Raw genomic sequence first — 16,305 nt, 5'->3', positions numbered from 1 at the left:
CTTTTTCTTTTTTTCTTTTTTTTTTTTTTTTTTTTTTAAAGTTGAATGAGATTTATTCATTAGAAACAAATACATTGCAAACAAGACTAGCAGACTACCAAAAAAGAACCAAAACAATACAAAGAGCCCAATCCACAATAAGGATAAAACACTATAGATTACAGGACAACATATCATCAAAAGCAAACAGAAGATAGAAAAATACAAAGGTTAAGAATTAGAATCAAATACAGTCATAGGGATATTCAAAAAGAACACAACCTTTGTTTCTGACAGAATTCACAATATGCCAGCTTGATGCCAGTCCATCTAACCTTTACGACAATAATATTGAATGTAGTTTTTTCATCTTTAAGTTGTTCTCATGCCATTGAGAGTTTTCTCCATCCAAGTTGGATATATAAGAGCAATCCCAGAAACTTCAAAAATGATAACAATAAAGCTTTTCTGCCTTATAGAACTCCTATTGCCCAAGCTAACTATGCATCCCAAGTATCAGGTCTTCCAGGAATGGAACAAAGCCTAATAGTTAGAATACCTGGTAAGCTTGAACTGCTAAACTTTTGGTGTAGTAAGTCTAATAGCATTTCATGTTGTCCCCCACATTCAGATTTTCCTAATTTTGTAGTTCTAAATTGACATTTTCTGCTGCATTGTGATTGATGTTTGCCTCAAAACACTTGCCCTGAATATGAATTACCCATTTGATAGTTAAGTTTGAAAGTTCTTATTTGAATTAACAGGAGAATTGTACAGAAAATTTTCAAACACAAGAATTGTATAGAAAATTTTCACACAGACATGAATCTCTTTAACATTATGGGCTATAGAGAGAGTGAAATCAAATTGGATTGCCTTTGGCAAGATATAGTCATATAGATTACCACTTTTATGAGTGCTTGTATGAGCTGAAAATTGATTTTATACTATCAAATTGGATTGCCTTGGACATTTATAGGAAGAAACATTGTATTCATATATATTCTATCTGTCATCAAAGTAAATGATTTCTTTTAGAAATTAGGCAAAGCAGATCTAGAAAATAGTCCTAGGATTGTGCCACTTGTCCCAATGTTTAGCACATCACCATTTATTGTAGAAAATAATCCTAGGATTGTGCCACTTGTCCCAAAATCATTTCTGTTCCACGAGAACATTTTAACAAAATAAACAGCAGGTAGTATTTTCATAATCTCTTTGTGTAAGCTTGCAAGTCCACTTTAGTTGTGATGCAATTTGGTGATGATAATATGCTTTGTCCAATAACTATGACGCATAGTATGCTAAAATAAATGCTGATATGCATTTCTTGATATTGTTTTCCTATCCTAACAAATAAATCCTATCGTGTTTATTGTAAATCCATGATGATATCTATTAGGCAAATGCGGCATTTGGAATGGCTGTGTGATGAATGTAAACTCAAATTCTTGGAGCTAAAAGTAAAGAGGAATCACTGGTTCATTAGTTTCAAAATTGGAGAATCAATAAGAGGTTGTGGAGAAACTTGGAAGCCCAGATGAAACCTGAGGACTTTGTAGAGTCTCTGCCTGCCAATGGGTGCTGCCCATGATTTGTATTTACAAATGAGAATTTCCAGAAAGCAAGATTTTTTTCATTGCATGGTAATTCTACTGTTCCTCAAGTAAGTCAATATCCATGCTTAAAGACTAATGTTTCTCCTTTGGAATACTGTGCACATAAATTCTGACGAAAAAATCGTAGCAAATTTTGCTTCCCAAGTAATGTAACTACTCTCAAATTGTTAGTGACACAATAGAACTAGAAATTGGATGCCAAACTAGATTTGGCTTCCAGGCTGAACTCTTCTCCTTTTTGGAGGCGTGCGATTATATTGAAGGCCAAAATATAAATTAGGTTGTCCTAAAGTAATCTTTTTTTGTTGACTTACACGTCAACCTTTTAAAAATATATATATAAAAAGAAAATATATTGGGCCGTAAGCCCAGCCCAAATAAGAACTCACTTGAGCATCGAACATGTTCAGGTATTTGATTCCATTCCCCGAGTCGACTCGTCCCGCGTTAAGCTGGAAAAGGCAAAACGCCAGCGTTTCAGGCCTGGAATCGCGCTGGTACGCAAAGAAAGGGTAGGGATAGGACTGAGCACTTGACCCGGCCCACCCGAAACCCGGACCGACCCAATAGGCTTTGGCGGGTCTGAGAATATTCGGGTCGGTTTTCGGGTCTCATTTTCGGGTTATTATCGGGTTCGGGTCTGTGTTGGGTCGGTTTCGGGTCATATAAAACACCCTAAGTCTGAACCGATTTCTGTGATTTTGAAAAAAAACCCCTACGTTGTCTCTCTTCAGTCTCCGCCTCCCTCATCTCTCTCTTTATTCCTCAAAAGCTTAAACCTCATCCTCACAAGCCAGTTTCAAGCTATTTGCTCCATTTGTCTCTGTGTAAGTCATAGAATAAATAGCTAAATCTATTTCTTGTTATCTCTGTTTCTTGTTAATATAGTTGGGTTTTTAAAACTTTCGGATTTTGGGGTTTTTTTCTATGTGAATAGCCTGTTTGGGTTTGATTTTCTTGCGTTTTGTGATGTGGGTTTGGCTTGAATCGTTTTTTTTTAAGGACCCATTTCGATTTTTTTTTCAGGTTTTTAACTAAAGAGCTCTTCTGCCTCTCTCTGGGGTTTCACTATTTTGCATTTTCGCAAAGGTAAAAGACCTCTCTGCCAATGTTCTGTACAAGTTCTGAATAATGTTGATTAGAAAAATTAATGTAGCTAAAGGTTTTAGAAACAGAGGAGGTTGGCAAGTATGATTCTACTCTGCTCCTTATTCATTTTGTGGCAACAATCAGTTGTTATGGGATGTTTCTATTAATGGGTATTTGCTAATTGTAGAGATGAATGTGGGATGTTTAGAAATGCAATACAAGGAAACTTTTTGTTGAAGTTGAGCGTAGCAAATGTAGATGCAATTATAACTGTGAATTTTATTATTAATTGTGGGTTCAGCCTCTAGAAAGGATCTAAGAAGTGGAATTATTAACATTGTTTAGATTTAGGTCCAATGAAGAGTGGATTTGGCGACCCAAACCTTTCAAATCTCACCTGCCAAGGGCTGGAATTTTTACTGTTTATTTGTATATTTATCAAAATTTTCACCTTTGAAAATTATGAGGAACCCTTTATTGTAAAGGTCAGCTACTGCCATATCAAATTAGTTGGGGGGAATTTTCGGGTTCAGTTGAGCAGTTACAAGTTTTGGAAGGATTTTTGTTCAGTAGTTACGTACTATTTGCTTACTACTATTTTTTTTTGGTAAAAGACCTCTCTGCCACAAAATCTTTGAAAGCTTAATCTTATAAACTTCTTACATTGAACAGGTTATGGCCCAGGTGAATTTTTTTTAATTTTTTTTTTAAATTAGTTTTTGGGATCTGGGTTTTATTTTATTTCATTTATTATTGGTAGAAATGATACAAGTTGATTACTTACTGTTCTGGGGTTTAGTTGTTTTTGGCTAAACTTGTGAAATTAAGAGAATTATGCTTAAAAGTTGGTAAGGTGAAGTGCCAAGAGTCTTGTAACTCAGTGGTATTGGCTGGTCTGCTTTACAAGGAAAATCAGGATTCGAATACGAGTCCTGAATTCCCCTTCCCCCATTTGTTGTAACGATTGAATTATTTTAAAAAATAAATAAATAAGGAAAGCTAAGGTGAAGTTGGATTTTGGGTTTGAAACAACTATGTCCACTTTGTGTGATGACTGATAAGTGATACCCACTAAACAAACATTAAGAAGAAAACAGAGCCTTGGATGTTGCATTCTCTTCTGTTACTTTATTTAATACACGACACACTATTTGGCTAAACATGGTTGGTTTTTTTTTTTTTAATGTTTAATGCTTAAGTTATGTGCAGAAACTCCTCTTTAGTACTTAATAGCTCATGCTTGCTTTTGTTAATTAGTGTTTATATATGTGCACTAGATTCATCTTGGATTCGATTCATCTGTCATTTTGTTTTAATGTGTTTTAGGCCGTCATGCTGGGACTGCTTTACATCATGCAGCTAAAAGAGGCCTTGAAAATACTGTAAAGTTACTACTTTCACATGGAGGTGTGCTGTACTACATTCGAATTAGCAAAGATTTTTTTTTTTTTTTGGTAATATCAGTTGATTTTAAATCATATAGTACAGTGAAAAATATCATTTTTATGGCCATTTTCAGTACATTAATAGATGATTTTGCTGTCATAAATTTCAGCGAATGCATTGTTAATGAATGATGATTGTCATACTGCTCTTGATGTTGCTAGAGTGAAGGGGCACAGCAGTGTTGTTCGTGCTATTGAGGTATACTAAAATTATACTGTATTTTCATCCTAATATTATGCAAATTATAGTGTTTGTCAAGAATTTTCCTTTCCTTTCCTTATCTTTATTTTATTTTCAGCAATACATTTCAGCCTTAATATGGATAAAAAATATAGTCTAGTTGTGATGCAACCGTAGAAGTTTAATTTATTACTTTTTGATAAATTCACCAATTCAAGACTTATTTTATGGGGTCCACATGTGGAGTTTTGTTGTTTTAATGGTCTAGTTATACGTGTCTGAGTGTTAGGTTTTTTAACTTAATTTTGTTGTTCTGATTTCAGTTTTTGTTTTTTAGGATTTTGTTTTCATTTCTTTAAGTTTATTAATCTAATTGGCTCCTCTAGCTAGTGTTAAGGTAATTAGATGTAATGTTCTTAAAATTTATTAACTTGTGCTTTAACTGAAATGTAATATATCTTGTTAGTGCATTAATTGGAATTTAATATATATTGTTGTTCTAAAATGTTATGAAGCTTTTTTGGAAGTGAAGTTAGCTTCACCTTCAGCAGCATCACCTTCACCATCAAGCACTGTTACAAATCTTGACTGATCTTGTGAGTATCGTTTTTTTTGATCTAGTTGGTTGTTTTGATCTTAGTTATGTTGAATGGGATATGAGTATATCTTAGAAATTTGACTTAGGTTAAATGACTTGTTTATCCCAGGGAGGCGGACAAGAGACTACCGTAGGGATTGATCGAAAATGGAGACCCATTGTCCTTATGGAACTGCAACAAGCCCTTCAACGCGTCCTAGAAAACCGAGTTGAACAACCCAGACTCGCGGTTGCCGCCGGGGGTGGAAGATTGTCTGCGACTTGGCCGTAATTCACTCCGATGAATGACTGAAGCTCTGTTACAGTGAAAACACAAAGAGTTATGAGTTATAAACCAGGAATTTTCAAAGACAAACCAAATATGCCCAAAGCAATTTCGCAGAAGAGAACAAGATTTACACAACTAGACCCATTTTAATTGTTAATTCGAAAGATTGTGTAGAAAATGAGAGAAATCAAACCTGAGCTTTTTCAATTCTCCTTCGAAGTTCGAAGCGCCATTTGTCAGATTCCAATGAGAGAGAGATTGAGCGTGAAAGAGAGAGACTGAGAGAGATCCACAAAAAAGAGAGATATGACGTCGTCTGTGTATTAGAAACTTATGAGGAGCATGAAGTACTCATTTAACCCTTCACTTCATGATTTTAAACAATCTTTGTAAAAATGGAATCATTTCGATTCGGATATAATTAAAACATAAATTTCCATATTTTGATTATACTTTTTTACCATGCAGTTTTTTTTTCTTTTTGGGAGAAGTACTGGACAAGGTCACATCCTTGCATCTAGAGCTATCAGGCAGGGTGACCCCTTGCCTCCATATCTCTTTTTACTATGCTCAGAGGGTTTGAATGAGCTTATTCAACATGCAATTGATGGTGGACAGATTGAGGGTTTTTCTCTTTGCCGCTCCGGTCCAAAGATTTCTCATTTATTTTTTGCAGATGATAGCCTCCTTTTTTGCCAGGCTAAGGTGGAGGACGTGGGAATCATCCAAGCCCTTTTGAATCTTTACGAGAAGGCTTCGGGTCAAAAGATTAACTCGGCAAAAACCACCCTATTCTTTAGTAAAAATGTCTTGGACTCCACTAAAGAGACTATTAAAAATCTGTTGGGGGTTGCTTAGATTAAAGAGTATGAGAAATATCTGGGTTTACCAGCAATGGTGGGAAGAAACAAGAAAGCTAGTTTGAATTACATCAAAGATATGGTGTGGGGAAAACTTCAAGGGTGGAAAGAGAAACTACTTTCTCAAGCGGGCAAAGAAGTGTAGTTGAAAGCAGTAGTTCAAGCCATCCCACCTTCGCTATGAGTTGTTTCCGTCTTCTTGTGGGCCTTTGTCAAGATATTGAAATGCTTATTTAGAAATTTTGGTGGGGTCAAAGAGGAGATAGAAGGAAAATTCATTGGAAGAAGTGGGAGGTCTTGTGCAAGCCAAAACTTGAGGGAGGCTTGGGATTTAAAGACCTTTGTAAGTTTAATGAGGCAATGTTAGCAAGGCATGTTTGGAGATTAACACATGACATAGATTCCCTATTCTATAAAGTGTTTAAAGCCAAATATTTCCAAATGGCAGTGTGTTTGAAGCAAAGTCAGCCACGGGTTCATTAGCATGGAAAAGCATTCTTCGCTCTAAAAACCTTATTGAAAGAAATGGCCGTTGGAGAATGGGGGATGGTAAAAATATTCGGATCTTCCAAGATGATTGTCTACCTAATTCTAATGCTAGTAGAATCCAATTCCACAGAGGTGGGCTCGCTCCGAATACTACAGCTGATGGGCTCATTGACCCAAACTCGGGATGGTGGAACCTAGGCTTAATTGATCAATGCTTCTACCCCCTTGAGGCCCAGTCCATAATTTCCTTGCCTCTTTGCATCACTCCCCAAACTGATTCTTTTGTTTGGCCTGCTGAAAGGAATGGTTCTTACTCGGTGAAGACAGGTTATAAAGTTCTTTGTGAAGAACAGCAGTCGGATGGTCCTAGAACAAACATTGATGCAACTTAAAGAAACTTGTGGAAGGGTGTTTGGAAACTCAAAATTCCGGGCAAGATAAAACACTTCCTATGGAAGTCTTGCACCAACTCGCTACCCACAAAGGATAATCTGATGAAGAGAACCATTTTACACGAGAACGTTTGCCACCTCTGCTCTGATCATCCGGAGGATGTTAAGCATGCGTTGTGGGGATGCTCTAAAGTCCGTCAAGTGTGGCAAAGGAGGTTTGGTTGGCTGGATAGCATGCAGGGTGAAGGAGTTTCCTTTTCAGACTTGGTACAACTAGCCCATACCAAGCTTAGTCTGTTTCCTCTGTTTGCTGTCACAGCCTGGACGGTTTGGCACCACCGAAATAAGTCTAGACTCCAAGCAGCCACGTTACCTCTAGACAAACTAGCTGACTTCGCAGGAGAATATCTGCAGAATTTTGCAGATAGAAACGTAAAACAAACGCCAGCCGTGAGAAGTGAAGCAATAGCAGTCTGCTGGAGTCCACCGAGTGAAAACCAGATGAAAATAAACTTTGATGGTGCTTTGTTTGGAGAGTCGGACAGCGTAGGGATTGGTGTGGTGATTCGGAACTCAAAGGGAGTGGTTTTGGTTGCCCTGTCTGAAAAAATTATGAAGCCACAAGGAGCGAAAATGGTGGAGATTTTAGCTGCTCGACGTGCAATGCTTTTCTCTAGAGAATCGGGCTTCTTCAATCCAGTTCTAGGATTGTGTCTCATGCCCAGGGAGGGCACATTTTAAAAGACATTTTGTCTCACTTAAACTATTTTCAGAGTTGTTCTTTCTCTCATATTGGTAGGCAAGGAAATGCAGTAGCGCATGCCTTAGTCCAGAGAGCTAGATTATATTTTCTCTTAGAGGTCTGGATGGAGTCTGTTCCTCCAGACATCTCTTGTTTTGTACGGTTCGACCTTCGGGTTTAATTTTAATGATGAACTATTTTCTTTCTCAAAAAAAATTCTAAGAAAAAAAGATTAAAAGAAATTCATGCTTTTAATTTAAAAATGGAAGTGTTTATTTTAACTTTTACAAAAGGGCTCCATATTTATATACTTCCACTGTATTCAAAAATTGAATAAACAGTGGGTTTCTTATAGTTAACTAAAAGATTTGGAGTTCAGTCTCTGTTTACATCAAAAATCAATTGGTATCTTAGTTTGATAATAAAAAAAACTATTATCAAGAGCGAATGCTATAGATTTAAACTATCTAAAATAATAATAATAATAAGGGTAAACTATATATTTGGTCTCTAACGTTTACACCATATTTTAATTTAATCCCTAACATTTCAATTGTGTCAATTTGGTCTCTAACCTTTCAATGTCGTGTCAATTTAGTTATTGCCATTATAACTTAAATAAAAATTACTGACATGGCAAACGGCCAAAATAAATTTTATGTTTATTGTCACATCAACGAAAGCTAATTTTTTGTTTTGGTCATTAGACATATCATCAATTTTCATCCAAAAGATAACGGAAATGACTAAATTGATACAATATTGAAAAGTTAGGGACCCAATTGACATAATTGAAATGTTAGGAATCATATTGAAATATAGTATATAAGATAGGGACCAAATACGTAATTTATCCTAATAATAATCAAGTACTCCACGGAAATAATCCATACTTACTCATTTTGGTTACCCTTTAGTTCCACTAGTGCTATGATTTAGAGACAGATTGATCCATTGACAATTGTTAAACAATATGCTCCACTCATGGTTTGGACTAAAACTCTCATCTTGGCCCATCAAAAGAAAAGCCCATTGTGCATGAAAATATAATATGGTAACTATTCTATTTAAAAGCTTCTCTCTTTAAAATAAAACTTGTACCTTTTGCCCACCCTAAAAATATTTGTACATTGGTCATTTTAATTTAGATTTTTTTTTTTTTTTTCAACTAGATCGCCCTCCAGCTTCAACTAAAACTCTAAAAAACATTGTAGTATTTTAAAATTTTTCTCTATCCATTGATATGATAAGCCGTTAATAATAGGTATACATGGTAAAGATTCTGATGCGGTGCAACCAAGTTAAATCATGGATACCTTGTCCCTTATTCGGGGGAACATATTTTGTCATCTTTAATGAGATGACTCTAAACAAAGTAGAAGTGACCATAAGAATGTTAAAAAAAGACAAATTTTAGAGATAATAATAAAATATGTTCAAATAAATAAATTATAAATAAGATATATATAAATTTTATTCCATATATAAAAATGATATTAAGGGTGTGTTTGGATAGAACTTATTTTGTTGAAATTGAAAACTGAAAACACTGTAGCAAAATAATTTTTAAATGTGTGAATAGTGCTGTGGGACCCATTTTTAATGAAAAAATTGATAAAAAATGAAATTTGTGGGTCCGTGAACAGTGCATATATGCACTGTTCACTGCAGAAAGTCAACATTTGCGGTTACTGTTCATTGAACAGTAACCGCAATACTTCAAAACGCGTGAAAACCAAAAAAAAAAAAAAAGAACAAAACGCAGCTCCGAAATGCAGAAGCTGAATACAAACACACACTAAATAAGAAATATATATACTCAATGTATGCTAATGAACAGTAACCGCAATACTCCAAAACGCATGAAAACCAAAAAAAAAAAAAAAAAAAAGAACAAAACGCAGCTCCGAAACGCAGAAGCTAAATACAAACACACACTAAATAAGAAATATATATACTCAATGTATGCTTGGGTGGAGTGATAAAAAAATTATATATATCATCATCCGAAAATCAAACTCATAAAAATAATTAATGCAATCCCCAAGTATTGATGATTGAAGAGCCAAATAGGAACCATCATTATTCTAGTATGCTAGGCTATGTTAAAAAATTCATTGTAATATTATTGTATGATTGTGTCTTAGCTTCATTTGGCTTTTTCCACCTAATGTCATGTGTCCTCTTTGCTTTTAACAAATTAATGCAATAATTTCATAATTAGGAGTCTAGCCCCAAAAAATAAAAATAAAATAAAAACACCATTAAAATACAGAACAATATTTAAAGCATTCAAAATTTTATGTTTGAGAAATAATTTAGTCACTAGGCACCAATAGATGTGTGCTTCATTGATCACTGCGGAACATAACCAACATGTTCCATGTATGAGCTCATTTTTTGTAGCCAAATCTAAGTTTAAGTTATTTGGAAAAAAATATTACATCTATAGAAAATTGAAGGGTCATTAGATTGATAAATAATACGTATCATTTTCTTTCCCACCCAGTCATTACATAATTTAGTTGAGCCAGTAAAATTTCTCATAAAAAGGAACTGTCCAAAAAATTAACTATTTTGTGACACTATAACTCATGTATGGTTGCCTTCTGGCCTATTGCAAATTTCCAGAAAAAACAAGATTTTTTTTTTTCATTGCATGGTAATTCTACTTTTCCTCAAATAAGTTCATATGCATGCTTAAAGATTATTGTTTCTTCTTTGGTGTCCATCGTAGCATGTTGATATAAAGAACAAAAGAAGGCACCACAATACCACGATTAGTACTCAAAGAAATGAGCTTCGACATTGTACAAGGGCGTGCAATTTAATTTTTTTCACTACACCCTTTGCCCTTCCTAACAATTACATTCTGTGCGCATTGTGTTTCTGTCCCATGTACTGTTTATTCTTTACTATTGTATGGGCTTATGATAAACCTGCAGTGTAATGCATACTATGAACTCATCTTTCCCGATTACTACTTTTTAGGTTGTTAGCCAATTTTATGGGATACATAAGCAAATCTAGTTCTTTCGGGGATCGTTTAAAATTCGAAAGACATTAGCAACTAACCTAATGTTATTCAGCCCCAAAAAAAAAAAAAAAAAAAAAAAAAAAAAACCCCCGAACCTAATGTTCTATCCTTTTTGATTGAAAGTGAAATGGCTTACCACCGTGTATATAAATAGTTCTTAGAGATCATAGGCAGATATCATAATCTTATAGCAATTTATTCATGTACAATTTAGAACAAATACAGGAGGTAATGAGACCTATTACAATTCCAATCTAATCTTTGTGGCTTCTTGGAAAGCATGAACCAGAGCTTCCTTCTGAAGCATGTACAAATCTGACCTGAAATCATCAATGGAATTGGCATTGAGTAAGCTTTTAGCGAGTTACATGTGCATTGTAGTACAAAACTGTACTTTACAAATGTGCAAGAAATAACTTATTATAGTGCCTACTTTGTTTCCTTCTAGAGCAATGTGTTCTCAAATCATTTTAAAAATGAATTCTGCATTACAAAATGAACCATATTTCATCTGACTACAGTCAACAAAACTAGACTACAAATTGAAAACGTTGGCTCCATTTTAGTATCGACATATTTCTGAAATAATATCCCACTGGGTAGCCAGTTAAATATGAATTAAATCACATTTGGAGTGCAGTGCGTACAACATCAACTAGACCAAACAATTGTTAAGGACAATGTTTGAAGTATATCTTATAGAATATGATGCCTTTCACTTAATACCAGCTCACTCACAATTTCAATGAACTAATTCACTTTTAACATTGTAATCACACTGATCTTTCATGTCATTGATAAACCTGAAATCATCATGCCTTGAAGTTCTTTTGAAGAAGAGAACTTTACAGACTCCTTGAGAACTAACCAAAAATCCAATTCTCATACCTATACATGACCAGGAGTATTTAGAGTCATACTCATTTTTTCCGGTTTGTTTAGAGCATTTTTGGGAGAAGGAGCTCCATTGAGTTCAATATTGGCAATGTATCTAAATGTATCAAAACTCTTAGGCAGGGTGCCAGGATGCATGATTGAATTGTTCTCAAAAAATTGTTGAATGAAAGTTCATGTATGATGTAACCAACAAAAGAAAAACCAAATATGCCACAGCTAATTTCACCAAATCTGTGTTTTAATGGAAAGAACTAGGTACCAAGGATCCATACATCCATTGACTAGATAAAAAAGGAAAAAATAAGCAGCCCATATTAAGGGATAGATTAATAAATCTAGTTGTTTATAGACTTGCTTAAAATTGGAAAGATATAAACAACTAACTGTTCTGTTCTTTTTAGTGCAAAGTGAATAGACATACCACTCCGTACATAAATAGTTCTTACAGATCATTGGCAGAAATCATACCACTACAGTGCACATGCACCTGAGCTGCCTTCGGAAGCATACACAAGGTCCTGCAATAATCAGTTGTATTCCCACAGAGTAAGCTTTTAGCAAGTTACATGCACACCGTAGTACAATACTTTATGATACAAATGTGCAAGAAATACTCGTCACAGTGCCAACTTTGTTTCCTTCAGTAGCATTGTGAAGTATGTGGTAGAAATTGAATAATAAAAGAACAAATGAGAAACTAATACAAAATGAGTGTTTTACTTTAAAAAAAAAAAAAAAAAAAAAAACAAACAAACAAACAAACAAACAAAAAGAAGAAAAATTGAAGGGGCCATTACCTTAAAGTTTCTCATTATTTTTGTAATTTTTCAACAGAAAAATGAACAGTGGTAACAAAGTAGAATTACCCTTTACGCAGAAGTGCTTGTGTATATTTACATGTGAAGGCACAACGACAGGATACAGAAACCCTTTACGTACCCATACGAAATAGCAGAAATACCAATCCTTTAAACAACTGTCAACCGCAAACACTCAAGAAGATAAAGAATCCAATATATACAGAAAACATAATACACAATCAAATTAAATACCCTTGAGAGTTATCGATAACAACATATACAAGGTCCGCCAATCCTCTTTGGCAGCAAAACCTTACCAGGAAATAAAAAGATTCAGAAAAGAATAGAAACAATGTCAAAAATAAGCCAAATTGAGGTATTAGAATACATACCTTGGCTATCACTTGTTAACATTCTATGCATTATAGGGACCAATGTTGGTTCAACTTGGACAAAAAGTTGAGGAAGCCTGCTCACTGATTCAAGAATTGTGCTAATGGCACGCAAACAGCCAACTGCAGCCAAAGCACCAGGATCATCAGCTTCATCTTCAGCTTCAGCTGTGTTCATGCACCTCCAAGAATGCAAAGGAGTTGAACTCCACAGACTGACGTTCACAGTATGCAGTCATGAGTTTCCGAAGCTGGGTGCTTCGTTTGATCCTAAAGAACACCTCATTGCCATCCTACAATCAAACAAGACCCACAGGGATTAAAAAATGGGACGAAACTGGAAAAGGAGGCAGCACACTTTGTTGATGCAAACAGGAAGTTATATTAAAAAGCTAAAAGAGGCAACTCTAACAAAAGCAAAATTAAAAGCGATATGGCATGAAGGATACTAATCCCACAGTCAATATAAACTAGAAATTTATATTGAAAAGTATACAATAGAATGTGCACATAGGCACCCATGGATAAAATAAGAAAAAAGAGATCATTGTTTGTTCAAGGAGTGACAATTTTGAGTCCCAAGAATCCAACCAACCAATATGGTGGAACAATCCAATACTAAATTCAGCTCAACTAAGGTTGTTTGGCCTTTAGCCCTCATTTAATACAAGGACTAAAGATAAGCAATGCAAACATTAAAAATTCACTAGTCTTAATAAAAATTCTTGAAACATTTTGCAAATTGGTAATTTAAATTTTGTCCACCAGACCAAAACAGTTTCAATTTGATTCCACATCCAGCTATTTCCAAGTAAATGAGTGTTCTTTATAGTAGCTAAAAGTACCAAACCAATCATGTATGATTTACACCAACTATTTATTCAGTCTAGTAAGTGCCAGCTAGTGAGAACATGTATAGTAAATTCCAGAGAAGGTCTGGATTGGGGATTCTCAAACAGGGATCGGTTGAGAGATGGGTGACCCTCATCTATTTGATCAGGGCCAAGTACACCTTCCGAGTATTCAAACAACATAGTTCAATTAAATAAAGTAGACCCAGCTCATTCTTGAACTATTAGAAATGCATTTGTTAAAAGATTTTAACAAGTTCAAAAAACTCAACTAAGAATAAATGCTTTCAAGTCATTGATGACTTTCATTTACAAAGTTACTTCATTTAGAATTTACGAACATTTCCAAAATGAAGATACAATGTAACAGAACACATAATAATAACAATAATATGAGAAACAAAGTATAGAATAAATTACTACCGATTTCACATGGCACAAAGTGGAAACAGCAATTTTAGGGCATTGATTCTCCCACACTTGTTAGTGAACATCATTTGTACACATCACCCGTTTCGCGTAATAAATGTGCACGTCATGAGTGTGAACATCATGATCGTTATTATGGACGTTGTGGGTATAGAGTGCTCAATAAGGAATGTGAAGCCATATTTTCCGAAGAATTTTAATCACGTATGTTACTAAATCTAATACTAACATGTATTAAAATACCTCACACGGTTCAACATCATTGCAAACAATCCTATATAGTGCCAACTGCCAACACACCATATTAAAACCACATAACACCATATCACATAGCTATATTTTTCAAATAACACCAAGTGTATACAAAGGTTTTTTAATTTTGCTCAAACATACATGAAACATACTTTACATAGTGACAACACACCATTTTTCACCACAAAATAACTCCATAACATTGCATGATGACACAAACCCAGAAAAATTAAGCCAAAAAAACGAACACCCAGATGAAAAAATTCAATTCCCAAAAAAAAAATGATATAAAACCTGGCCTTTGACTTTGAGATTAATGTGTGCAGACTGATCCATAGGTTTCTTGTCTTCCTCTTGTCCTCCTGTACCAACACCAGTACCGCCACCTCCTACCGTTGCAGACATCTTCACAATTCTCACTCTCTTTTAAACCACTCAGAACTCTCTCTCAATCTGTCAATCTCAGAATCCCTTTGTGGGTTTTGCTTTTTCTGTTCTCTCTCTCTCTCCGCCAATACATATAGAAAAAAAACTCTGCACACAAAGAAAAGAGACTCCGATTCTCCGAATCAGAGAGCACGACCTACTAAGCGTTACACACACGCTACTATATTTTTTTTTCACTCGCGGGAATGGCATTATCGTAATTTTAAAGTTAGTTAATTACGAGGTCGTCCTTGTCTTGATGAGGTGGCGTTTGTATTTGAGCGAGTAAACATTTTATGTTTTTGGTTTGGAATAAACTGAAATTAAGAAAGGTTTGGATTCCGGTGGGGGATAGACTATAGAGGAATCCATTGAAAAGGTGGTGTGGGGAATGGACGGATGTAATTGAGTGAGAGAGGAATCGGACGGGTGAGAATGTGTGGTTGAGGGTAACTCAATGGTCATCTTTGGTTGGATTCTGGGTCGGTTTTGTTTTGGTAAATGGGGTTTTTGATTGGTGAGTACGATGTGTACTTTATTTTTAAAAATGGGGTTTTTATGATTTTTTCTTTTTTTTGACTTTTGAAGGGATTGGATTCTTCCTTATCCAATACCAGTTGTCACTCTAATTGAATAGTCATATTCATATCACATGTGACTTATGAGCTAGCTTAAAAGTTGGGATGGGCTTGACACCGGTTCAACCCGTTTGAAGATGCAATTTATGGTTATTAGATCAAATAACACTGAAAACTGTGAACAATGAAAATTGTGAAAGTAAAAAAATTACGTGTTTGGTAAGTTTGAGGTACGTATCTCATTTTAGGATGTTTAGAAAAATTTTCAAATAACATTACTTAATGGTATTTTTGTAAATATTTAAAAAAGTGTGAGAACTCACTTGATAAGACTTAACATCATTACATCTCTCTATCTCTCTCTTTCTCTCACACAACTCATCTTTTTCTTTTCTTTTTTATTTTTTATTTTTTATTTTTTATTCTTTCTCTCTTTTCCTCTATTCTCTCTCACGTGGACTCTTCTAATAAATATTAATAAAATAATTGTCCTTGTTAGAAAGTTACCACTTTTTTATATAAAAAAAAAAAAAAATATATATATATATATATATACACACACACATATACCAAACACGTAATTATATTTTTTACATATTAAAATATGTTGTTTGAAATATGGTACCAAAAACATTTTTTGCATTATAAGTATTTTGAACACATATTTTCACAACATCTTTTAAATTACAATTTTCACATCATTTTGAACAACAATACTTGAAAGTTACTATCAAAATAATTCTAAAAATCTCTATTTTATTTCATTTTTTATTCCCTCCAATTTAGGGTAGTAAATGGGGGATATTTGGCACTTAACCTGATTTTGCAAACAATTTTGTTAGTTGACAAGTTTTGCCAACATATTTGTTAAGTAGCATTTCGAATCTTTGAGATCGAAATCACAGAAGGAACTTAAGACTCGAGTTTCTTCAAAGAAAACCAAGAGAAAAACTTAAGCTTACCACCAATCCTTCTTCTTCT

At 34.5% G+C, this 16,305-nt stretch overlaps 2 protein-coding genes and 1 long non-coding RNA gene across 6 annotated transcripts in view; 1 reads left to right on the top strand and 2 right to left on the bottom strand.

Annotated features, from left to right (window-relative positions):
* Positions 1–16,305, bottom strand: part of LOC126699159 (receptor-like protein EIX2) — a 171,203-nt gene that overhangs the window by 12,986 nt on the left and 141,912 nt on the right. The gene's annotated exons all lie outside the window — the stretch shown is intronic.
* On the bottom strand, positions 105–14,882 carry LOC126699166 (importin beta-like SAD2). 4 transcript variants are annotated; one of them, XM_050396836.1, is made up of 4 exons: positions 14,615–14,882; positions 12,789–13,081; positions 12,065–12,114; positions 10,875–11,019 (listed from the first exon to the last, which is right to left on the bottom strand). In XM_050396836.1, the coding sequence occupies exons 2-4, from the start codon at positions 12,964–12,966 to the stop codon at positions 10,954–10,956; spliced, it is 294 nt and encodes a 97-aa protein (XP_050252793.1). In that variant the 5' UTR covers positions 12,967–13,081; positions 14,615–14,882; the 3' UTR covers positions 10,875–10,953. The 4 variants fall into 4 exon arrangements, 1 of the variants encoding a protein (XP_050252793.1); XR_007646700.1 differs by lacking the exons at positions 10,875–11,019; positions 12,065–12,114 and adding an exon at positions 105–685 and having other exon boundaries at positions 14,615–14,873; XR_007646701.1 differs by lacking the exons at positions 10,875–11,019; positions 12,065–12,114 and adding an exon at positions 12,495–12,708 and having other exon boundaries at positions 14,615–14,873.
* Positions 3,964–5,546, top strand: LOC126699168 (uncharacterized). Its single transcript, XR_007646703.1, has 4 exons — positions 3,964–4,094; positions 4,243–4,331; positions 4,829–4,909; positions 5,021–5,546. It is a non-coding gene; the product is annotated as an uncharacterized LOC126699168 (long non-coding RNA).

Source organism: Quercus robur, chromosome 9, assembly GCF_932294415.1.
Source record: "Quercus robur chromosome 9, dhQueRobu3.1, whole genome shotgun sequence".
Classification (NCBI taxonomy): Eukaryota; Viridiplantae; Streptophyta; class Magnoliopsida; order Fagales; family Fagaceae; genus Quercus; species Quercus robur.
The sequence above is the reverse complement of the archived record's forward strand: the minus strand, read 5'-3'. Positions and strand labels throughout refer to the sequence as shown.

What these genes read in the sequence shown, in the direction of transcription:
- LOC126699166 (XM_050396836.1), bottom strand. Translation starts at nt 12,966, where the DNA reads ATGAACACAGCTGAAGCTGAAGATGAAGCTGATGATCCTGGTGCTTTG. An exon ending in GTTAACAAGTGATAGCCAAG is followed by an intron (nt 12,115 to 12,788) that starts GTATGTATTCTA and finishes TGATTATTGCAG; the next exon opens with GACCTTGTGTATGCTTCCGA. An exon ending in GGTGCATGTGCACTGTAGTG is followed by an intron (nt 11,020 to 12,064) that starts GTATGATTTCTG and finishes TGATGATTTCAG; the next exon opens with GTCAGATTTGTACATGCTTC.